This window comes from Buteo buteo, chromosome 3 (genome assembly GCF_964188355.1).
Source record: "Buteo buteo chromosome 3, bButBut1.hap1.1, whole genome shotgun sequence".
Taxonomy (NCBI): Eukaryota; Metazoa; Chordata; class Aves; order Accipitriformes; family Accipitridae; genus Buteo; species Buteo buteo.
In genome coordinates this window covers 40,486,474-40,511,482 of record NC_134173.1, presented here as the reverse complement: position 1 = coordinate 40,511,482, position 25,009 = coordinate 40,486,474, and the positions used below count along the sequence as shown (strand labels likewise).

Genomic DNA, 25,009 nt, shown 5'->3' with positions numbered 1-25,009 from the left:
TAATTCATGCAAATATCTGATGCACAGAGACATTGCCAGCCTCTCCAACAGCTCCTGAGTGTGTGCGTGAGCAACTTGGATAACAGCTCACACAAGCGAGGTGCACTGGCCGTTAAGCACAAGCAGCCATCGGCATGCTACTCTGAAGCTGAAAATTCAGCCTGTCACATATTGAAACCATCTGTAAATCCAGTGGATTTGCTGAAATGACAACTTATGCAGTTTCCATATTTCTGAAATTATTCGTATTCTTTAGCATGCAGAGGAAAATTAAGTCACATTTTCCTTAACAATTGCCATTCCCGCCTTGCTGCATGTCACAGCCCTCTGGAGTGACTTCGGTAGCACTGACCTTGGACGTCGCTGCAGTGGTATTACTTTCCTTACCACTCCCCGGTGCACTCTCCTCGATTGCTGCCACTGCTGGGGCTTCTGCCTTCTTTGCACTTGTTTCCAGAGAAACAGGAGGCCCTACTTTCCCCAACCCACTCACCGGGGTTGAGCTCGGACTGCTTGATTGCCGAGTCTGAGCCTTATACCAGCTAGGGTAAAACAAGGGATCGATGGTTTCTGCTGTGGCCGGCACTTGAGTGTCAGACTCTGGGGTCTGTTGAGAACCACTTGGTGTCACAACATCATCCTTAATCAGGACAGATAAAGAGAAGAACAAGCAGAGTGCACCATGTTACCTTCCTGCCATAGCCACGTTGCTCTGCATGCCATGTTTCTTATAGCTCACTGCAAGGAATAGATTTGTCCTAATATATGGTCTGAAAGAATTACAATCAAAACGCGAAGCCAAAGCAACTATCATTCGAATAGCACAGATATGGGGAAGAAAATAAGTTACTCAAAAAATAGAATAGGAGAGATACTCAAAAATATACTCAAATACATATACTTTAATACTCAAAAAATAGAATAGAATTATCTGGGAAGGGGATGCTGACTGAGATGGGAGTGAGCAAGCGGTTCCTTAATTCAGATAAACACCCAATTCAATCCTAAAAATATAAGAAATTCTGCATAAGAGCCTCATGAACCAGTACCAGCCATGAACGACAGGTGTAGGTACCTTTGAATGGCTTGTTGCATTTTGGGTTAAGAACAACAGGTTTGCCAATGAGTCTATTGATATGAGCAGTCAGAATAAGGAGAATACAAAGACATTGGCAAGAAACATTTTCCCACCAGCCTTGCTGTCAATGCTATAAGCACAGTTGCTCTGCCAGGAAGAGGAGGAGCTGGCTGAACTACACCTCTCTACCTGCATCAAGCTCTCGGGGCTCACCCACACAGCACCTGCTATCACCACAGCATTTCTGCTCTGCCTTTATTACACCAGAAGGCAAAAGGTGAAATACAGGGATCCCACACACCGTAACACCCACATGCCATGTCTGACTCCATGTCTGACCATCTCCTAATGGCATTTTACAATTGCTACAGCAGCATGCCGTACCTTTCCCATTTTAGTCTTAGAAGTGAGGGACTTCATGTTAGTGGGCAGAATTGCTTATGTTTAGTTCTTGTTTGCATAAAAACCTACATCAGTTAGGCGACATAAGTTTAGTTAAGTCAGTGCAAATCCTCAAAAGACAAACTTTGGTTATATTAATAAAGCCTGATTTAAGAGCATCTTCACAAAACTGGTGCAAATTCACATATCTTTCTAAATCAAAGCAAGAATGAATCTATAGTGTTTATTTTCCTTTTTTTTTATGTTGGGAGCTTGCTACAATCAAAGATTCTTTATGTGCTCTCTTGTTTTCACACTGGCCTCCTCCAATATCTTCACAGCAGCCTTTACCCGCCCAGCAACTTCACTGGGTAAATTGCATAAGAGGAGAATTTGCTAAATTAATTGAATGTGAGGCCAGCTAAAGTAGCACATAAAGTATATTTTTTTATGTAAGTCTTTTAGAATATGCGGCAATCATGGTCTCATTCTAATCACATTCCTTAAGAAAAAGTGCTCGCCTAAATTATTCACAACCTGAATCTTTTTGCTGCTAGGTTGCAAGGAGCAGTTTCCTCTCCTGTTTGGTGTATGACATCCCTGTTTCCACCTAGATGATATCCCTAGGATGACCAGGGCAGAAGGCAGCTAACAGCATTCACAGAAAATAGATTAGAAGTATGATCTAAAAATTAGTGGTGGAAAGCTCACTAAATCCAGAGGGAACGACAAATTCTCTTAGTATAAATATTTTAACAACCATTTCATTTATAATAGTTAGTCTGAGTTAAATCACAGCAAGCAGAACATCCATTGTAATGCGTTTAACTCCCAAACAGCATCTCTTATTTGTCTTATGTATCCCATATATATCTCAATTTATCTAGCAGCGTAATTTTTTGCCTATCGAGCAATGTATATGCAGGTCGAGAGCACAGTGTACAGTTGCGTATATGTGTACAAGGACAATAAACAATTTTGCTCTCCAGAGCATGGACTCCCTTAGCCACGCTCCTGACGTACAGTGCCTACAGGTCACAGAGGAGTGTTTTCTTGCTCTGCTGGGGTGCAGTCAGAATAGCTGGCAGGGCAGCGGGACATCGGGGGCACTCACCTGACCAGCCGGGGCAGTGGGCAGTGGCACTGGAGTGGGTTCAGCTGGGGGCTCTCCTGCTGCACTCTGTGGTTCAGGGTCCTGCTGAGGTGGCTGTGATGCTCTCTCAGCCCCTTCCTCCTCCACCTCTTCCTCCTCCTCCTCTCCTGATGACTCCGTGTGGACTTCATCCAAATCTTCACCATCCACTGTCTCCTCCTCTTCCTCTTCTCCCTCCTCCTCTGATAGGACATGCGTAAAAGGACAGGGCTGAGCACCACGTGAAGATGGCTACAGTCTTTATGTAATTAAAAAGCCATTTACAATTGCATGGCAAAGCTACTGATAATCTGCTGCCTGGCAGTGGACACAGGCTGGGGAGAGGGCATTGGTAAAGAGCCTGCTCCCGACAGCCTGGACTGGGCACTGCCATGGAGCTGCCAGCAGGCGCTTTGCAGCAGGGAGGACACAGAACACACATGCTTGTTAAAATCTTAAACTGGCCCTTTCCATGGGAAGGAGGACAGAAAGTCCCGCCAATGCAGTCATCCTCATGAGTGACGTGCAGCACGGCCCTGCACTTTTAGGGGAGACAACACCTGGTCTGGCACAATCTGCCAGGAAAACAGTCCCTCTCGCAATTTTAGTTATATGTTTTTTTTAAACACCACTGAAGCCATCATAATAAATCTTTACCAGGTCAGTGCTTTGCAATACACGACTGGAGGTTTGGGATACCAACCTCCCTAAAACCAGACTGTCAAACTTGGTCAAACCGTTGCTTTTGCATCATCTGACACATCCTGTTGTCAGCATTTGTGGCTTGGCTCGTTTCCAGAGGGAGCCCTACAACAATGCATTTTCCTTTGCATAATCACACTATTCATCTTCACAAATGTCAGATATTGTTCAGAGCCATCCTAGCACTTCAGAGAAATAAATTTAGATGGATGCATTAACCCAAGCTCCGAACTGGCTGCACATTTTGCACAGGTTATGGTTCTGCCTGAGTATGTAGAAGGAATGTAGATCTGCAAAGTACGTAATGCCCTCGTAACAGAGGCATGTTTCTGCAGGCAAATACACTCCTATAAGCAGAGTGCCGCATCTCTGGTTCCACATCCCCTGGGTGCAGAGAACACCTCACTGACTGTAGTAGCAGTTTCAAATGTAGGACTGAGCTCCCAGTTGCCAAAACCCTTGCTAATGCCTTGTTCCCAAGAGGTGGGTGTCACATTCCCCATCAGATGGTGGGGGGGGTTGCCCAGAGCAGGAGGTCACGGTCTTGGCAGATGCGCGTGTGTGGCAGGGATGTGGCAGCTGGGGCTGATCACAGGGACGAACTGGGCATGAGGCTGTGACTAGGGATTGTCCCTCCCAGGACAAATCCCTGAAAGTTCACAGCCCTGCAAGATGGCACCTGCTCCTCTGGTGCTGACTGGTGCCACAGCTGCTGTCCTGCTACATGAACCCCTGGGCCAAGTACGAGTAGAGCTAGTCCACGGATCCCAACCGACAGACCAAGATCTGCACAGCAGGCATGCAGGGTCCCTCGCAGGGAGCAGCCACGCACTCTTAAGTTAGTATAAGTCGTGGCAGGGGAGTAAGCGATGGGTGGCATCTGCATGAGACTTAACTGGGCTGAGAAAGGTAAATGTAAATGTACCAGCAGAATCCAGTGCTAGCAACAAAATTGGAGATATCCAGATGACTATTACTGCTGCCTTTTAATAGGAGACATCTGCTTATTTGAAACATTTATCTCCATTAACTTCTTGTGGCTTACTCTGCAAGGTAAAGCACAGGTGAGCCTAGATTTCAGGCTACTTTGGTAAATGTAGAATTACAACTTTGCATTATAGACATATTAAGCATGTTTAGTCATGATGTCATGACAACTGACATGACACAAGATGTCAAATGCATGAAAGATGATGACAATTTTTGCTTCCCTCTATAATTCTGTGATCTTGAATTTCGATTATATTTTTGATTATTATAAAAAAGAGTTTTAAAAAAGTATCTTTCATAAGTACATTGTTTAGTAATAAACATTCTATTTTTTAATGACTTTCTAGAGCCGACAGGCCATACAATAAAGACATCTTTTAGGGAAAAAAAGGACTTTACAGAATGAGATAAAAGCTTAATTTTGTGGTCCCTTCACATGAGGAGTCAGTAAAGTTCATGGGCTTAGGAAAGTGTTGAGGCCACATAAAAGCTAAGATTAACGGTTTCAACAGGTTATGTGATTTTTTTGACTGTGATGGATTTTTGCTTTTGCTTATAATTGATACAAAATGGTCTAGTTACACTTTGGGATGGAGAGAAATATCTGATTAAAGTTCTGAGTATTTTCCTACTCAGTATCATCATGTAAATCACACACAGCTACAATTTAAGAAAGTAACTTAGGTAAAATAAATGACATACCTCTGTCAAAATCAATTTCTCGTATTATCTTTTCTTCTCTACTGAGGTTCACTGTGAATTGGTTCATATTTTCATACCCATCCTCTATTTTTTCCATTTGAAAACCTTTAGATGCTTCAGTAATTCTAAAACAGAGAGATTGGTTATTGGCATTTGGATTTGCAGATAAATCTGTAATTTGTAATTCATTATAAAGATCAAGAGTCTCAAGTTTAAATACTTACTTTTGTAGCAATGTTTTGGCATTCTGTGAAAACAAAAAGGAAAGAACTGACTTCTTAACTGGTTCCATTTTTTCAAAGATTTTATGCATTGAGATCTAATTCTTACACTGGCTGCTTCTAAACACACTATGGATCTCATAAATGACAGCCATGAGATCTATGAATGAGATCAAATTTGGATGGTAATTAGTATACAGCTGAGTAAACCTTTCAGTTAATTGAAGACTTTAAATTAAAATCTGAATATGATGGGAAATACGTACAATTTCTACAAAAATTAAATGGAAATATTTTTGCTCTTTTGTTTTGTGTATTTGTGGTGAAAAGCAATTGTTCTGTTACCACCTTTAGTCACAGTAACTATATCTTTGACTATCCATAAGGGCATACTTCTGGAGCCACAAAATTTTATTTGTCTGGAACGAATACTGTACTTTTCAAAGGCAATTCTTTGATGAAAATAAGGTGTTGGTTTTTGTGGTTTTTTTTTGTGGTGTTATTTTTTTTTTTTTTAGAAAACACCCTTCCAGCCTTTAATATAGAGAAATTGTAAACTCGCAGGAGAGAAATTCTACACCAATGAATTCAGCGAACAGGCTGCTAATGGTTTCCTAATCAGCTCTCCTAAGTTTATAGTAAGAAAACGGAAGAAAAAAGAAGATGAAGTAAAGGCATAAAAATGTGACTTAGAACATAAATATTTAATTCTTGGAAAATTAATCACTCTGTCAATAGGCAAATGAAACCTATAACTCACAGAAGTTCCTATACACATATATTATAGTGGTGGGACAATAAAGATATGTTGGAAAATGTTAAAATTCCTGTTTCTTCTTTGGGGACCAGAAATTCATACACAGGATAGTATATTTTGGTGCAAATAACAAATACTTATGTTCCTGGTTTGGATACTATTCACAAGAAGACTAGTCATTTGTCTGTGCTGATGAAAGTGTTTAAAAAATGAATTTGTATAAATGTTCACTCAAAGATGACCAAACTCTGAATATGCCTAAAATTAAGAAATGCTTAAATAGTATTTCGATAAACCCATCATTCTTTTTCTATCTCTATTTATAGACTTTATACCTGCAAAAACACGGCCATTTCTGGTTCTTCCATGAACTGGATTCCTGATTCAACAAGCTTTGACACAGCTTCCAAATGATCCGCATACTTCTTCATCAGGGAGCGGACGTGTTCCAGTTTCTCCTCTTGGGTTCTAGTGATTATTTGTGTCATCTCATTTTTTCTTTCTTCCAGGACAGAATAGAGATAATCAAATTTTTCACACAGCTGCTCTTTCTGTCGTCTGCAGCATTCCTGTGAATCATTTGGTTTATGTTTAACATGTTATGTTCTTAAAAGAGTTTCTATTTTTACAGTTACTTGGAAGCATTTTCATCAAAGAAATTCCTCTTTCTGAACAGTGCAAAGGATTCTGAATGACCCCAGAGACTTTTAGAATTTTCAAAGTCCAAGCTATTGGAACAAAAGTTTTAAAACTGTTCTCAAACTCTGAGTTTCAAGCCACTGAAAACCCCTAAACAGATTATTGTATAACTTGTCAGTCTGCTAAAAAATTGTGAAAGGTATTTATGATGTCTGTAGTGAGACGTCAAAGTCTGCAGAAAAAGTAAAGAACCGCACCATATTAGCAGCTGCGTTCATTTGCATGAACAGAATGTTTTTTAAAGAAGTGATCATCTCAAATCAGCTCTGGAGAATTTTCATTTTCTACCAGAGAACCTGGAACTATCCTGGCTGGGCATGATTTTCACATACACCCTCTCAGACTTTATTTTGACAATAGGTGTCCATTATGTTCCATTTACTGTGCACTGAATGAGGTAGAGGTACCACAAAGAAAATGGTGTGTGACAAAAACACAAAGACAAGAACGAGGAATCCGATTCCAACCCTACCTTCAGGCACTGTTTTTCACATCATTTTTTGAGACACTTTTATTGTCCTTCCAACCAGACAACATAGCATATTTCACTGAGTAAGGAGAATGGGTTTGATGACTGCTTCATTGAGCGCTCTCTAACAAGAACACGCTGCACTTGCAAGGGAGGATTTATGGGGAGGAAATTGGAGACAGGTTATCTATAATGTCTGAGGTCTACCAAACAGAAGTACTTGAGTCATCTGTGTGCCCCAGGGCTTAACCTTATTGTGGTTATATCTGGTTGGGGGTGGTGGCGGTTATTTAAATCTCTTTGCTAGGAACTGAGGCTGAATCAATTCCTCATCTTTGTCCCTTAAGGCATAATACTGAGATCCTGGCAGCACAGGATTATTAACAGTCCCACAGTACTTTTGGAAGTGATAAGACTGATTATTCATAGCACTTGGCTAGAGAGAATCCCACTTTTTTCTTGACTTTCAGCCAGAGCTCTTTCCTATGAGTGGTGACAGTCTGCTCTGTATCATTCAAAGGAGAAAGCCTTTCAAAGATGGACGTGTGGCCAAAAATCACTGTCTACATTGAGGGGAGGGGAGAGAATAGATTGAGGGGAGGGGGGTGAATACAGATCTTGTTGCATTGACCCAGGTATCCACCTCTGCTTCCCAATAAGGAAGACTAGGCTAAACAGGCACTTCTAATTTAAAACTCCTTGCATGGGGGCAGGCTTGGCCTGCCCTTCTGGAGGTCCTTGCCACTTCCCAGAAATTCCTGATTAGTGAATTCTAGGGTGGGGATAAGGAAGCTTTTGAACCAAGTGAGTCATGGTTCCTGGGTGTCATTCTATTGTTCAGGCCTCAAATAATCTTCCTCTTGTCTTTCCCTCCTCTCTTAACTTCCTCCCAGTGTTTCCTTCACTTCTGCTTGCTCCAGGCTCCTCTTCGGTTTAGTCTACAATGACCTCCTCTGAAACGTCATTCAGATCACTTGTAAAGTAACCTTAATTTCAAGACAGGTGTGTGCTGCCTTTGCCATTTGGCACAGGACAAGTGTTAGGGGAAGAAGAGCAAGAGAGTGATAGCAGGTTGCCCTGAGAGAGCCTTCCCTATCTCTAAGCTCTAAGCTATAATATTTCCTGCCAGCAGATGTGACAGAGTTTGAACCTCAAGAGTGACAGTGCAGAATGGTTTCCAAACTGCAAATGCTGAAATATTTCTGAAATACTCTCTTTCTGTATACAATGTTCTCTGCCTGATGGAATTACTCTAATCAGATTCTGAGTAATGAAGAAGGTTAACAAATACATGACTTTCCAATCTGAAAAGTTCTCAGCCTTTTTGTTCTTTAAAGCACAGTTACAGCAAAAAGAAAGGAGTCCTTGCCGCTGAGCATGAGTCGCACTGCTTGTTCTGAAGTATCTGTATTGACTGGACTACGCTATTAGCATTTGAAAGAAACACTGTAATTTTTCTGTCATTGTTTGACTCATATTGTTTACAGGGCTAAACAGTACTTAATTATTTATTATTGTTTTCCAGTATTTAGCACTTTATATTCCCTTTATTTTTATTTTCAGTATAATATGTGAATTTGGTCTACCTTTCAATGAGTTAAAAACTATACAAGTATTAATCAATTTTTTTGTTTGTTTTTCTGGCTTTTAGGGTTGGATAGGAGCAATAGCTAAATATAGAACTGCAGGCTATTGCTTACTCCAGCTAAAAGGAAAATGATCATGTATTTTCTGCTAAAGCTGATATTTATTGTTCCCTACAAAGTGTTACGCAGAGAGAGGAGACATTCCTTGGATTATAAGTGTTACTTCCATGTGTGCACATTTCTCAGCTCTAGCTGTAGCTTTTCATCTTCAAGGACAAACTGATGTCAATTCAGACAAAGCTCTTACGTGGTGGGAAATGTGATTTGCTTGAAATGTAACATGGAAGTGCCAAGGTAAGCTCTAAGATCTATTTTCTGCAATCTTTGACTTTAAAGGTGAAAAGGCTGTTAAAACATCTGAAGGTAAAATGGCTGCACTTTCTTTGGGCTTTGAGTTTAAAGGTTAGACTTTAAACTGAGTGGATGACTCTGAGGAAGCTAGTTTCAGAAACTGTTGTATTTATTAAGGTATTTTTAGCACAGTGTTTTCTCCATACTTCAGACTAGATGTTTGAAGTTTTGTTTCTGGTTCAGCCAGTTCAACTTAAATGAGTATAAGCTTTTGCTTTTGTATCATTCAAATTTCTGCAGTTAACCTACTTGAAAGGCTTGTTTCTGTCTGCAAAGTCCTGATAGCAGTTAATTTCATCCTTGCGACATGAAGGCTTCCTGACTACAAAGTTCTGACTGCTGCTAACATGCTCTCTCATTTACTTGGCCTAATGGTTTGATGTTCTTTGAACCAAATTTGGACATTTTCTGTTCTTCCTTGCTCTGAGGAAATAGGAGCCTTGGGCAATTGTGTACATAGACTGTGGAATCAACTTTTCTTACCAATTAGAATCTATACATCTTGGATTAACTTCTTTTTCTCTGCCATTTCTCTTTTCTGCTCGAGTTCTAAAGGGTCAATATAATTCTAATTGGGCTGAGAGGGATGCAACTCCTTCACTAGATGCTTCATCAAACTCTGATCACAAAATCAATTCATATGAGCTTTCAGCCTATTGCTCTGTGATGCTCAAATTGGTCAGAGCTGATATTTATATTTGCCTTTCTGGTGCAAATCTCTTGGAGGAAATGAAAGCCACTTCTGCCATTGAATGACACAAAACTAATTCCAGCCCAGTCAGAGTAAGAACTTTACCAGAAAATCTAGTAAGAACCCAAACTCTTCCCTCCCATGAGCAACAAAACAAGACTCCTTAAGGGCAACATAAGTCTATTTTAAAAGTACTTCTGCACAGAAGGTAAAGCAACCAAATACAGAGCTCACTGATATGCTTGGGAGCCACGCTGTGGCTACCCTGTGGCTGAGACTAAAGCTCTGTTCACAGGCTCTATGCCACTGAGAATGCTGAGCAAACGTGCTGGTATGGATTATCCTTACTCTTTGTCCTCAACCACATGGCCAATGTCAGAGGCAGGGTGCCGAGCAGGACGTATCCTTTGGTTGAGGAAGTACAGCTGATACTGTACAAAGCCACAGGTAATGGTTTTGCGAATCTGTGTGGGGACGCATTTGAGCAAAGTGAGGTCTGTTAAAGAATGGTCATTACCAGCAGTTTAAAAGATGTGACTTCACACTGAAAGAACTGCATTTAAAGAGATGGTACCTACCTCAACCGTCTTGCAGGTCTCCTCCAGCTGCGTGACTATCCCTTGCACTCTGTCGTTGCTCCCCACCAGGACTGCAATGCCATCACTCAGCTCGGACTAGGCAGTAAGGGGAGAGCAAGCAGGAGGGTTAGACACCATCACACTTCAGGGTGGCACATCTAACAGCGGGGAGCAGGAGACAAATGAGCCATAATATCTTCTTTCCACCAGAACCATGGAAAATTGGAGCTTTACCTGCCCACGCGTTACCTGCTAGTACTTTGACATTTGTTTCCTCTCCCAAAACACTATGAAAACATTGTCATTTTGAAACTTTTCATGGAGAAGAAACTGTGGTTTGGAAAGGAGGAAGTGTTTTGTTCTAGGAGGCTCTTCCAGATGTTTTTGTCTGAAGTGCTATGCTTCAAAAGCCCCAAAATATTCCCTTTGGGTTTGTTGAGAGAAAAGACTGTTTCTTGAGGGGCTGTTTTTTTTAGTGTCTCCGTCTAGCCATGCCGCTGCGGTATTTCCCTGAGGACTGTGGCTCTTGGCCCTGGAGATGAGAAGAGGTGGCCAATGGATCTGGAGGGACCCGGGCACTACAGACCCCCTGGCACAAGGGCAGTGGGGCCGGGGCTGGGGCTGTGGTGAGAGGGGAAGGAAGAAAAGGAGGAGGAGAAGGTAGAGGCTGAGCCACTGGCATGAGGGAAACCGGTGGAAGAAGGAAATGGCCTGAGTGTGGGGATGGAGATGACTGTGAGGTATCCTTAGAAGAGGAGAGACACAGAAGCTAGTCCCTAGGGAACTTGGTGAGGGTGCTGGGGAAGGTGAGGGGCCCTTGGCACATGGCTGTAGTGACAGAGGCAACCATGTCTGTGGCCTCCACAGCTTTGTAAAGGATTCTTTGAAGCATGCATCCTGCAGCCTCTGGGTTACGCCTCCAGTCTTGGACATGACAGCCCCTTTCCACAGGCACTCTGGGAAGGAAACCATGGCTTGCAAATCTCCATGCAATGGGAGTGACTGGGGGCATGGATTCAGTCCAAGAAACTTCTCCCCCTTCTCCCTCCTTTTTTGATTGAAAAGGATGATATGTAACTACTTTCCTAAAGTGACTTCTCATTTGTAGTTTCCACACACAAGCATCTGTGTGACAAAGTTGGAGGCTGGGATTGCAAACCTGGCCTGTTTGATTGCTTGCCCCACTGGGGCCCTCCAGAAAAATGAGCTGTTTATCTCAGGAGGATAACTCAGTGAGTCAGGTTTTAAATTAATACTGTATTAAAAATAAACAAGTCTTTTACTGGTGACAGCAAGGGCAGAGGATGTTAGGTACGTCCTGTGCAGCCAACTATTGAATATTCCTGCATTCACTTGCAGGAGGAGGTTTTTCACTTAACTTTTCTTAAAAAATGGGATGCTGAAAGGCAAAAGTGGCTGATAGATAACTATTTGGCTTGTAGTGGTCTATTCTCCTTCCAGTTCATGTGTTGGAATTCCACTTGTTTTTCTGATCTAAAAACACTGAAAAAAAGAGATTAGGAACCTCAAAAGAGAGGTTCTCAGCTTCACATCAAATCACTGTCTAAAATGTTTACTCACTGTACTAACAAAAATTGGGACACTGTAATATCTTTCTGTGTGATCTCTCATAAATTTACTTTCCTGTGTTTCTAAATAGTTCCTACAGATTTGTGTGAGCCTTTCACTCACACACAGGAATGGTAAAGGCATCCCCAGGCCCCTTTGGAAACTCGCAGGAAGCCCATGGGAATACTTTCTTGTTGATGGTCCTGTCAGTTGCTGGGAGGAATATGAGAAACAAAAAGATATTTACCTTCTGTCGCTGGTAAACATTTGTGAGAGGAGCAACTTGACAGTCTTTGTGGGCACCAAAAACTTTGCACAAGGAGCAGGTGGGCATTTCACAGTTCAAACAGTAGATATTAATTCTCTCATCTTCATGCTCTTCGCACATTGGCTGGTCACACTTCCTTTCAGGTCTGCAAAAGAAAACAAGTTTAAAACAAGCTTGGTGCCCATGAGTTTCTGATGACAGCACTTAGGGTATCAGCATGAAATACGGTACATTTGTGTAGCAGTGCCCAAGGCTGACCTGAATACACAGCGTAAACTTAAACCTGCCACACGGGATGACTAAATAGACAGTGGTACAGTTTAATGTCCTGACACAACAGGATGTGATGAAAATATAGCAACATGACTTCATATGAGGATTCTAGCTGGGCGTGTGACTGAACCCTCACTCATATTTAAAAATGTAAATAACCTCACTAAGACTGATCTTAGACTACTTGTGTACTTTAATTAGCATGTTATCTAACATCTGTCTGAAATATGAAACATACGTAATTTCTTTTGGGTTCATCATGCAAAATGTTGGGCACTTGGCCTTAATGCAGCAAAGCTCTTTTGCAGGGGACTAATCTGAAGCAAGAGTTGTAGGTATTGATGGACCTTTATGCCCTTAACTCTCTATCTCTGCTGATGAGCTTTGTGAGGCCCAGGTCAGGACTGTCAATATCAAACAGGACTGGGTCCTTATGGCCTTTACACTAGGCCAGCAACCAAAATATAGTCTCACAAAAATTAATTTTAGCTGGGTGGCATATTCCTAACTTGTACAGTATAGAACTTTTTAACAGTAGGTAACTTGATTGTAACTGTCACCAAGGGCATGGGTTACACAAGAAGCATTCCTCCCCTGTGCTAAGCCAGGAACTGTTACCAGACTATAGCTCAGTCCTGATCTTCTCTTCACCAAAATGATTTAGCCATACATACACAAGTCAATCCCTACTATTTTAGGAACTGATTTAGTTTCAGCTTCCTTTAAATGAGGCACTTAACTGACATTCCCAGTGTAAGTGAACTCTCTGGTCCAGTCTTTGTGGGCAGGCTGATGCTTTTCTGAGCCCACGCTTCAGGCTTAGCACCCTCAGCACATCCGTGGCAAGCATGTGAGTATGTGAGTGTGTGGTACCAGAGGACAGGGTCAGTAGATTGATGGAGGGAGTGTGCCTGGGGGTTCAAGCCTCCAAAGTTTGCCACTCCTACTGTAGCAATGTTAAATATTTCCAGCATAAGCCATTATCCCCTTCTGCTACTATCTGGAAGGAGAACTATGACTTACCTGTAGCAAGTGGAGCAATGGTATCATAGAAATATATCTTTTCATCATTAGAGAGAAAATATTTTCCCGAACTATAGAATATAATGAAATTACATGGAAACATTCTTTTTAAAGCCATTCTGCAGAGCTCTGTAGCAAGGAAGCAACCAGTCACTCTCTTCAAGTTTAAAAATGTATCAAAAAATAATTATTTTAGATTATATCACAATAGAGTTTTTCAATTTAATTTGGTAGAGTGGACATGGCATTTACTTTTTAATGACAAAGTACAGGTTTTCTCTTCCAAAGGGAACAGAATGTGATCAATTAGATGCATTTAAAAAAAAGATCAAGCAACAAATAAAATGTCTCATGCATTCATATTTTTTAATTTCAAAAGGGCATTGGAATTTAAAGGGTTTGTAAGGAAAATCTGTAATCTGCAATATAACACGCTACAGCAGAATAAACCAAGATGGACACTTCTGAAGGAAGCCAGTATAATTTGGGTCAGATTTCTAATGTACATTTACATAAGGCACTCAATGTGTCAAATCCAGCATCGTTTCAATGCTAGTCAAGAGAGGTGTTTCTCCACGACAAAAACTGCTTTACATTGTTTGCAAACAATGCTTTATATGACTGCAAACAGTGCCTAATATATTCATGTTATAGTGCACCAGTGGAAGGGCCCGCATGTGAGGGCAATAACAGACAATGAAATTCAAAGTGATTAATTAAGCCTGAAATAGCTGCTTTTCCTGCAAATATTTACAAGACCAGAAGCAGAAACTACCAGAATGTTATTTGACACTGGAATGGTGTCACTAGCATAAAACACACATTGCACAGGGCAAAAAGGTGACGGTGTCAAGCAAGTTCAGCCAGAAGTAGCCAACCTTCAAAGGTGCCGCAAAGAGCTGGAAGAAACCTGGCAGAACTCCCTGAACTAGTGGGGCCCTGAAGGCAGTGACAGAAGACTAGAAGTAAACAGATCTACAGTCTCCTTCCTAAGCTGTGCAAAAGGAGAGACTTTTAGCACAACATTCCCTGACTTCAGAGGGGATCCTCTAGGTCTATGTTGGTGTAGCAAAGGTCAAAACACAACCTCTGAGTTTAAAATGGTGACTGCTCCTGAAACAGGAGATTAAAGAGTAGTCGATAGAGAAATGACAGCATGGCTTTAGTAGAAGAAAAGATTTGTCACAAATGTGCTTGTGACCAAAGAAGTGGCAGGTTGCTGAAATGGCCTAATAGCTTTGTGCTCTCATTCTCTTATTGAGATGCTAAGCCTGTGTTCGACTGTTACTGGCTTATTCTTTTCCGTTAAAATTGAGTTTGGACCTTAATGTGTGGAGTGTTGTGCATGTTTCATGGAAAGGAAGATTCTCAGCACTGGTGAGGCCACAGCCTGGAGTACTGGGTCCAGTTCTGGGCTCCCCAGTACACGGGAGACATGGACACACTGGAGAAAGCCCAGCAAAGGGCCCTCATGATGATTAAAGGTTTAGAGCACGTCTCCTGTGAGGGAAGGCTGAGAGAGGGGGGACTTTCAGCCTGGAGCCTTGATAAGAGAAGGTTGAGAGGGATCTTAACGATGGCCTTGATCTTACCAATACCTTCAGGTATCTAAATACTTTAACAGAGGGTGTAACGAGGATGGAGCCAAAGTCTTTTCAGTGGCACCCAGTGACAAGATCAAAGGCAATGGGCATAAACTGAAACACAGGAGGTTTCCTCTGAATATCAGGAAACACTTTTTCACTGTGAGCATGACCAAGTACTGGCACAGGTTGACCAGGGAGGTTGTAGAGTCTCCATCCTTGGAGATACTCAAAAGCCATCTGGACATAGTCCTGGGCAACTGGCTCTGGGTGGCCCTGCTTGAGCAGGAGGGTTGGACTAGATGACCTCCAGAGGCCTCACCCAGTCTCAGCCATTCTGTGATTCTGTGATTTGGTGAGAAAATGCAAAGTTGCTGGGCATATAAAGGAGCACACTTTAATTAAGGACATGGTAAGACCTTAGGAAAACTGCTGTTTAGTTAGAAGGCATGTTTTCCTTAGGATTTTTACAAATCCAGAAAGGTCTCTACTGAAATCCTGAATCCAACTTTGATGGTGTTTTTATTGAGGACCCTAAGATAGCTGTAGCCCTTCCTGTACAATAACATCACCTAGTGCCTGCACCTGGTCAGGGCATGGAGAGAATCTGCATGACTGCATGAGGCTCAATCAGGTCATTAGTGAAGATATTAAACTGTATTGGCCCCAGTATCAATCTTGGACACACTCCACTAATGACTGGCCTCCACCTGACTTCATGGTGCTCACCATGACCCTTTGAGTCTGGCAGTTCAGCCAGTTTTCAGTCCACTTCACTGTCCACTGTCCACTCTAGACCTTATTTCATCAGTTTGTCAACAAAGATGTTACAGGAGACAGTGTTGAAAGTCTAGGTAAACAACATCCACTGCTCTCCTCTCATTCACTGAGTTAGTCATCTTACTATAAAAGGCTATCAGGTTGGTCAGGCTGATTTCCCCTTCATAAATCCATGCTGACTATTTCTAATCACCTTCTTGTCTTTTATATGTTTGAAAATAGTTTCTAGGAGGGTTTGCTCGAACAGCTTTCCAGGGACCAGTGTGAGGATGACCAGTCTATAGATCCCTGGATTCTGCTCCTTGCCCTTCTTGAAGACTGGAGTAACATTTGCTTTCTTCCAGTCCAGTCCTCAGGAACCCACCCCGATCACCACGACCTTTCAAAGATTATTGAGAGTGGCCTTCCAATGACATCAGCCAGCTTCCTCACCCCTCATGGGTGCCTCTCATCAGGATGTCAATTTTTTTTTTTAAATATTCCCTAACCTGATCCATCTCCACTGAGGCTAAGTCCTCCTTGTTCTAGACTTTCCCGCTGGTCTTGGGGGCCTGGGACTCTTGAAGACTGATCTTACCAGTAAAGACCGAGGTGAAGAAGGCATTGAGTACCTTGGCCTTTTCTATGTCCTTTGCCACAGATGCCCCTGCTCCTTTTAGCGGTGGACCCACACTTTCCCTAATCTTCCTTTTGCTGCTGATGTACCTGTAGAAGCTCTTCATTTTAGCTTTCATGTCCCTTGCCAGATTCAGTTCCAGGTGGGCTTTGGCTTTCCTAACTCTATCTGTACATGCTTGGGCAGTTTCTCAAAGTATTCCTGAATCATCTGTCCACCTTCTTTTTGCTTCTTTTTTAATGTTTTATTTTTATCAGGAGCTCCCTGTTAATCAAAGCTGGTATCCTGCCACCATTGCTTGAGTTCATGTATATGGGGATAGACCATTCGTGAGCTTGGAGGAGGTGTTCCTTGAAAATCAACAACAATGATGGACCCTCCCCAAACCAGTGAAAAGCCCATCAATACCCAGGGTAGAAATGGGGCTTGAAAAATGAGAACACCATAAAAGTTCATATGGACTTAGGGATTCCTGCAGCTCCTTTACACTAGTACTATTGTGAATGCTTGGCCCAAGAAAACCACTGGTGCAGGTGAGCTTGGGTCTTTGTCTTGGTGGGGAGTTGGAGAAGATCCAGGTGATCTCTCTCCTCATCTCTCTTGCTGCACAGTCTGCAGGGCTCCTCCTGTGGCTCCCTTGCTTCACGACCTGTAGGCAGGGAGCCCGTCTCCCTGGCCCAGCCTATCTGAGGTCCTCAGGCATCCCTGCAGCTCATCCTGGAAAGCCACATCCTCCCTTGGGAGCTCTGGCCGAGGCTTCTGAGGTGTGAGGGATAGCTGCTCCTGGTGGTGCTGGCTACCCCGTCCGGCAGCATGTCACCACTGTTGCAGAGCCCACGTACACTGCCCTCAGCACAGTGCCTGGTCCCTGCTGCGCACGTTGCTGCGCGCGCTGCTGCGCACACTGCTCCATCTGTGCTTGGGTCTGCAGGGACAGCCTGTACCTAGGGCTCTCCTTGGTAGGTGCAAGGCAGAAAGAGCGCTCGACCCTCCCTGATCAGGATGCAGCTGGTAACAAAGCCCAAAGCACCTTTTGATCAGGAATAGCCAGCCGAGCTCGTTAGAGGCTGCCAGATCTTGTGAGAAGTCACAGCCTCCTGTTGCTATCCTTTCCTGGTGGCAGCAGGCACCCTGATGTTCCTCAGATAGTTCAGGTAATCAGTGGCCTACAGACTTTCAAAGATTGGTTTAACAGACTTTCAAAGATTGGTTTAATATTTTAGCCAACTCTATTTCCACTGGGTTCAGTCCTTTGCCATCCTTTAAAGCTTTGTAGGAGCCACATCCTGCTTGAAGAATTCTTTCCTTGAGTTGCTAATAGATTCTAAATTGGGCATCAGGCTACGCTGCCATCAGCTGGAATTTGATGAGCAATTGGATAAAAGACCATATGATGTGATTTTTAGTAACAGGAGGGGGTGCTTGTGCAGGCTTGGGCAGACCATCCCAACACCATAGCTCAGCTCCTGCCCCAGCTTTTATTTAAAAAAACCCAATTCCTTAATCCAAATAGAAACTCAACTCTAAAAAAATATTTTTAAATAATTTTCTTTTTTTTTTGCCTAAGCAGGAGATAAAACTTGCTCCCTAGCTGAATTCCGCTCACTCTCCTAAGTTCATGTGAAATGCAGCTGGGAGCTGGCACCATTCTGGCACACACACAGTTATGGTGAATTATACCTACAGGAGGACTTGAGGGGAAGAGGCTCCTGTCTGGAAATCACAGGTGCTGCCAGTTTGAAGGGTTGTCTTGGGAAGAAACAAGGAGGCAAAGGTCACATCTCACCTTTCCTCTTATGTACCTCTGCCAGACCCCAGTGCTCCATTTGGAACAGACTGGTACAAAAGGAAGAAGTGGAGACGTGATTTCCCTTGACGTTTTGGTTTCAGTGGGACAGCACTGGGTAAAGCTATGGCAGATCTTGCTCACACTCTCATGGGAGCCTGAGGGACGTTAGGCAGAGGGAGATAAGCAGCTGAGGCCTACAAAGTGCCAAATAGTTTAGATAATGCTGCTATGCATTGCTACTGCTACGTAACCCTGACGATAGCTTTCGTTCTAAGGTCATACATGAAGGTTAAATAAGCACCTTAACAAACTAAATAAACAAATCTTTTGGACAAATATCTCAGCAAATATATGTTCATATTTGTATTTTTTTCTATTCTCCCCTTTTATTCATCATGTGTTTTACTGTCATGGAATTTTAAAAAAGTCTCCTAAATCTCTTACATTTCTGTTTAACTGAACTTTGTTCCAATTGCCCATGAACTAAATGGGAAAAGGAGCTGCATTTCTTTATTTTTTAAGTTAAATACAACTGTGAGCTGAAAAAAAACATAACCAAGAAAGACATGAGGACGCACATGTCCAGCTTATTTGATCACAAGCAAAGTCCACCACCGTAGCTTTGCTGATTCATTTCCTCCGAGATTTTCCTGACTAAAATAATATTTGGGTATCAATGACACACACAAGGGTAGCTTGGCACCAAGCATGAAGGGCAGCAGAAAGGACAATTTTAAGCCAACTTCATGCTCTCCAATGCTTTGGAGCTCCAACCTATGCCCAGCTACAACTGTCCCCGAAGGGACTCAAACAGCCAAGAATAGCCACAGCCACTATCGGGCTCCAAAACGTTCTCTCTGCTGGTGACTGACCTCCTCTGCCGGAGGAGGGTAGAAGTGCCCTAAGGCATCCCAGGCACTGGGCTCCTACACTTGTGTCCACATGCTCCAGCAACATCGCCTCATTGTCCCTGCAAAACCCAGCTCATTGTTGGGGTAGGATGGGAAGATTGTCAGGGAGCACGTCCAGGATTACACCTTCTTTCAGGTGTACAAAACACCTTGCCATACAAAACACCTTGCCATATAAAACCGGCCCTATGGATCCATGCTGGTTGCAAAAGGCAGCTTCCCTGGGTGAGAGCTGCTTGCTTGGTGGCCTGGGACCAGGCTTAGCATCCCTCCCTACCTTACTACCTTCCCCATGGTGGTAACAGGCGTCCAACCCATCCCAGGGAAAGAGAGATGAGAACACAACATTTTTCTGTTGCTGGATCCATTACACATCCAGTGCAGGCAATTAACATTCAGGAGTAATCTTACTTTTTAGGATTAACCCATTCTTCTGCCCTGAGGTCCTGATTCTTGTGCACAGCCACACAGCACTGATAAGTATTATTTCTGGCTATTCCTTCTCGTTTATGGAGACCTAAATAAGACTTGATTTCATGAGTTCATATCCCAAGCTGACAGGAATGAAGATTATTTTTATTGAGTTTTGATTTGACATTATGATGCAGGGTATCTTCTGTGTGAAATTCAGTTTTCTTCTTCTTGCACTGTCTGTCCCTCAGTATTTTCTAACAAGATTTGAAATTTCTTTCCCTACTTTAGTATGAGAATGCACAGGTTAAAGACAAATAAGAATTGTCTGAACTGTTTAAAATAAATGATGTGAACCTAGCTACTTTTCCCTTATTCGTGTGAGTAGCCATTCATATCAGTAGGGCTTTGCTTGCATGGGTGAGTGTTGCTCATGTGAATAAGCATGGCACAATCCTCTGCTATAAGTGGCAGCAGGGAAATCCAGCATCTATTTGGATACGGGTTTCTGTGCTTAGCAAGAGCTGATTTCATTGCACAGCAAACAGACAGGCATGCATGGCAGCACAATCCCTTTCCGCATTTCCAAGAAAGAAAACAACTAAGTCAACCGCACGTGCCCTAAACAGAAAGACCAAAGGCCACCAGTCTCCTAAGCCGCGTCTGCTTTTGTGGCAAACCTCCTCTGAAGGGCACACACTCACTTGTTACCTTGTGGACTCCTGCTTGTAGATGTCGATGATGTTCTCCACCAGCAGGTTCCTCTGCAGCCCGTAGACACCGTGCCGGTCAAGGACCACTTCGTGCCTGCAGGAGGGACAGCGAAAGCGGCCTCCCGACGCCATGGTTGTGCCTCCCCTCGTCGGCAGGTAGGGGTTGGAGGCCTGCTCTTGCCAAGCAGCACAAGGAGAGGTGAGTAAGGCCACGCAGACCCATGAAAACCTCTTTCAAAAGCACCGGGGCAAAAACACGCTTGTAGGAAACTGTTTGTCAATATGCCCAAGGAGAGGGTAGCTCCAAAAACCACCCCCAGGAAAGCACCCAGCAACCGCAGGGTGAGGGGCCGGTTCCTCAGCTCGCACACGCGGCCATGTCCCCGCAGCCAACAGGTGACACTTTAATCTGCTGCGGGGTCAGCCCTGGCCCCTGGGGACACTCAACTTCTGCTTTAAATCACTCCCCTGCCCCGTCTTGCTGACTTTTAAAAGCAATCAACCAAAACATGTGAAAAATCTGCTTTCCATTCATTTCAGCCAGTGCTGCTTGGGAAGCAGAGCTTTCTGTGGGAAGAAACCTACCTGGAAAATGTCGCTGGCGCATTTCCGACAGAGGTTGTGCTGGCAGGGCAGGATGACCACAGGCTTGGTGAACATCTCCAAGCAGATGGGGCAAATCAGCTGTTTCTCCAGGTTATCCATGGTTTGTTGCTCTTTGGAGAAGGACTTGTAGTTCAGGGAGGTGCTCATCCCTAGCTTTTCCAGGGGCATACGCTCAGGATCACGGCCTCGAGGAGGGGTTTCCGGGTTAATTTCCCTTGAAATAAGTCCAAGGCTGTGCTGCGATCAGAGGCTCTCTGGGTTGCTCTGGCTGGAGGACATTGTTTAAACGAGGGGCCGCAGGGAGCTGGGGCTGTTTTTAGCAGCGCAGCGTCACAAGATGCCATCCTGCCGTGCCCATATAAGCGCGTGAGAGGAGGACAGGCTGGGACAGGTGATGGCTGGCGGGGGGACGGGGGGGCGGCCGGCAGGGCCCTGGCTCTCCTCATTCGCACATGATGGCCTTCACCCCTTGAGGAGGAGGGTGAGCGATAAGCAAACACAACCCGCTCCCCCCCTTATCTCTGCACGGCTGTGGAGAGCATAGGGCTGCCCCAGTCTGCCCAGCCACACGCCTCAGCCTAACAAACACTCCGGTTTGAGCAAGCAGCCATGGCCGTGAGATGCAGGGTGTAATTTTGCCCATGTGTTTCAGCAGGCTCCAGGATCTTGCCTTTCCAAGGTGTGAAGCACACGTGGTTGCCGGAGAAGACAATAGGAGCAATGGCTGCATCGGAGCTCAGACACTTCAGGGTGTAAATATGTCACCACCTTGAAAACCAGTTAAAAAAAATTGCCTGCATATAACTGTGCTTAAGTTTCTTCCGGTATGAATTTTTTTTTAGGAGCTGTGACATAAGAATCCAACACAACTATTTAAGCCATTAACTCCACAGCGACTTAAATATGCAGCAAAAAGATTATTTGAATTTCCTCACGAGAAAGAGACAGAAGAAATACAGTATGAAAAGCTTCCATTTGTAGTGCTAGAGAATAGGTGCTAATTGTATATACTCTCTCTCTGCATAGTTTAATTCAAATATATTTTAGTTTTGGGCACTGCTGTGTTTATATCTGTTTATTAGACACTGATATCCCTCTCAGCTTGGCACTTGTTCCAGAGTTATTTTTAAAATGACAATTTCCCAGATAATTTGTGGCATGTGATGCCTGATCTTAAGGGAAAGCCATCTGTGCTTCTACTTGCCAATAATTTATCACACAACTGTACAAGCAATAAATATCTCATCCTCAAATTTAAGCCAAAGTCCCTGTGTGTACTGTATAAAATCACTTTGCCACTGTACTGTACATGTAATCAGAATGTTGTCTTCTCTTTTAATCAATAACTCTAATACTTTCTCTGTTAAGTGTCTTGTAGAAAGCTCTCATGTTTATTCCACGTCATGACTGTATAGGGCTTACATCTGAAATATGCTGTAGAGTGGCTGAGCGAGTCCCCTCCGCGTCCAGGGGCAGAGCCCAACTCCAAAGCAGGGCCCTTTATCTGCTTGCAACACCAGTCTGGAAACTGCACTTCAGGGAAATATAAAACTGAAGCTTTTCATTGATTTCCACATGAAAATGAGTACTATTCTCTGCATGCAATGGCAATGAATCATATTAAATTAAATGTATTATTGACTATTTTAATTTCAATGCCTCGAATACTTTTTAAGTGTTTGGGTGAAATCCTGTACCCGTTTGCAGCCCACCGAGCTGGAATTTCCCCTATGTAAACATACACATTTGTCAGCAGTCACATAAAACCAAATAGATTTTTCTGAAGTCTTGCATTCACGGGAAATTTGTGCTAGCTTAGTTAAATCCGTTTAAAATCACACCTTTGCTTTGACTGCCTGGTGCAGACAAGAGCCTGGAGCCGAGCAGGAGAAGCTGCTCCAGCAGCTGAGTTGCGGACAGCTGGCGCTTTGGCAGGGCTGGCGGGGAGTCTTTCCTGGCAGCAGTGAGAAGATATTTCTCTTCTTCCCCTCCCCTCCGTGGCTGGGTCAGAGGTGACTTTCCTGTCTGGAGGAATTTGAATGCCTCATTCCTACCCTCTTAACTCTGAGTCAGCTGCCCCTTGGGCATCAAAACCTGCTTTAATAAGGGGCTTTAAATGAGACGAGGAAAGCCGTCTTTGCCTGGCGAGGCAGGCACTTCCACTTCGCTGCACAGGGAGAAACAGAGAAATTCTGGGAGGAAAAGCTGAAGGTTAGAAATGCCAGTGCACAGAAGCACCTGCATATGGTGATGTAGGGAAGGAGGTGTTCACGGCATGGAAAAAAGCCGGGGGATCGTGCCGCTGTGCCAGCCCTTTGGACAATGAACTGAGGCACCTCTCAGGGTGTAACATGCCTCTGGGATGTAATTCTGGTGAATTTATACTTACCTGTGGTAGCCCACAAAAGCCTCCTGTTAGCAGGCTAGGTGTGACACCTGATGCATCTGCAGAGGACATCTGATGGCAACAAGGTGAGGTCTCGAGAGTCTGCTGCAGGTTTTCCCCTTTCTGTTTGCTGAAGCACGCTAACACAGAACAGATAATAAACAGCACAACCACAAAAAGAAGCTGACAAAACAAAGATAAACCCATCTTCTGCAGCCGGGCCTAAGCTGAAATATTTTTCTGGCAGGAATATGTAGTTCAGAGACGTGAAAAATTAGTACAGGTTTTTCTGTCAAAGTATTACGAACCACAGCAGTGATTGCTAGGTAAAGAAACGCAGAGGCTTGGCCGTGCTTGCAAAGGCTGGATGAAAAGTGCCAGGAAAGCCACACGTTGTATGACCACGCTGCAACAAGGAGGAAGAGAAGAGCAAAGCTCAAGAGGCTGTGGAGCCATGGGGCGGTCCTCAGCAGGTCTTCAGCAGGGATTGCTTGGGCTGGACTTCGAAGGACTCACACTGAGAAAGCCCAGCACCCTCCTGTCTCTCCCTGGCAGTGCTGTCACCCTCCTCTTCCTCCCCTTCCACACCCACAAAGGAACACCACCAACATGCACAGCTGTCCACCTCCAAAGAGTCACCAAGCCAAGCCTCACAGGGGGACTAACAAACGGCAAGAGGACCTGCTTTAACCCCAGTCCTGGACAGAAAGTCTGGGTGTCTGCCAGACATCACCAAGAAGAAAATATAATTTTTTAATGATATTTTTTGCAGTGTTACTTGCCCGGGAACGTTACCTGGCTTTGTTGACACAACCAGAACATTAGGTCCTAGAGTTATTCTTGGTTTTACAGACGTTGCTGCAAACTCCTCTATTTTTGCAGCCGAATAATAGCTTGCAGGCTGTCTGTGGACTGACGGCCAGGAGAGCCTGGGAGGCTGGCTGCAAAGCAGTGGGTTTAGGAGAGGGATTTGGAGTAGGAAAGAGAGGTTGAGTGATGTCCAGGTTCAGGTTTCAATGCCATAATGACATCCCTGGGTTTTGCGTTCACAGAATTCCCCTCTGCAACCTCTTATCTTGTACCAGTGCTGCGAAGCGCTCATGTGTCGGTCACAGAAAATCTGCCCCGTGGCTCTCGCATGGCTGGAAAACAAAGAGAAAAAAGCATATTTTTACCAGAGGATAACTCCCATGTGACTTACCTCCCCGCGGAGCCCAGCAGAGACAAAGCCCGCTCTGCAAGCACCAGGCTCCTTGCCCAGGCGTCCTCACCCGGACCTGGTGGGTGGTGTGGAGCATCCCGGTCCACGGGGCAACGGTGTCCTGGCCTGCCGCCATCCCACCTCCCGCCTGTCCTCGGGGACGAGCGAGCACCCTTACACCCAGCCCAGGGGTGGGCAGACCCCTCCACCGGCAGCCGCCTAAAGCAGGTGGGCAGCTGCCCGTCGTCCCCTGGGCAGGGAACGACACCCATCCCTGCCTCCGGCAGCTCCCCACACTCCCGAGGCCGGCAGGGCTTGCCTGAGGACTTTGCTTGACAGCTCAGCTGCTGGAAGAGGACAGGGCTGGTGGGTGCCCTCTCGGGCCAAGAGAGGGGAGCAGCCACTGTCGCTGGGACCCCCAGGCCCACCTGCCTGTCTCCCCCCAGCTTTGCCCTGCCTTGCTCACCTCTGGTGAGAAGTCCT

General features: G+C 44.2%; 1 protein-coding gene and 1 long non-coding RNA gene across 7 annotated transcripts in view; one reads left to right on the top strand and one right to left on the bottom strand.

The window, feature by feature from the left end:
• The window catches only part of TRIM55 (tripartite motif containing 55), a 40,882-nt gene extending 19,383 nt beyond the window's left edge, over positions 1 to 21,499 (bottom strand). Inside the window, exons 1-9 of one of the 5 annotated variants that reach the window (XM_075023375.1) lie at positions 20,919 to 21,499; positions 20,332 to 20,504; positions 12,214 to 12,379; positions 10,398 to 10,493; positions 6,299 to 6,532; positions 5,210 to 5,232; positions 4,986 to 5,110; positions 2,574 to 2,794; positions 353 to 640 (exon numbers count right to left, since the gene is read on the bottom strand). In XM_075023375.1, coding sequence (XP_074879476.1) covers positions 353 to 640; positions 2,574 to 2,794; positions 4,986 to 5,110; positions 5,210 to 5,232; positions 6,299 to 6,532; positions 10,398 to 10,493; positions 12,214 to 12,379; positions 20,332 to 20,504; positions 20,919 to 21,107 — 1,515 coding nt within the window. In that variant the 5' untranslated portion in view covers positions 21,108 to 21,499. The remainder of the gene's footprint in view (positions 1 to 352; positions 641 to 2,573; positions 2,795 to 4,985; positions 5,111 to 5,209; positions 5,233 to 6,298; positions 6,533 to 10,397; positions 10,494 to 12,213; positions 12,380 to 20,331; positions 20,505 to 20,918) is intronic. The other 4 variants (XM_075023379.1, XM_075023374.1, XM_075023376.1 and 1 more) reach the window with 4 other exon arrangements.
• LOC142029090 (uncharacterized) lies at positions 20,315 to 22,595 on the top strand. Of its 2 annotated transcripts, none has more exons than XR_012649809.1 (3): positions 20,315 to 20,532; positions 20,874 to 21,029; positions 21,595 to 22,595. It is a non-coding gene; the product is annotated as an uncharacterized LOC142029090 (long non-coding RNA). The 2 variants fall into 2 exon arrangements; XR_012649810.1 differs by having other exon boundaries at positions 21,592 to 22,595.
• The last annotated feature ends 2,414 nt before the right edge of the window (positions 22,596 to 25,009 follow it).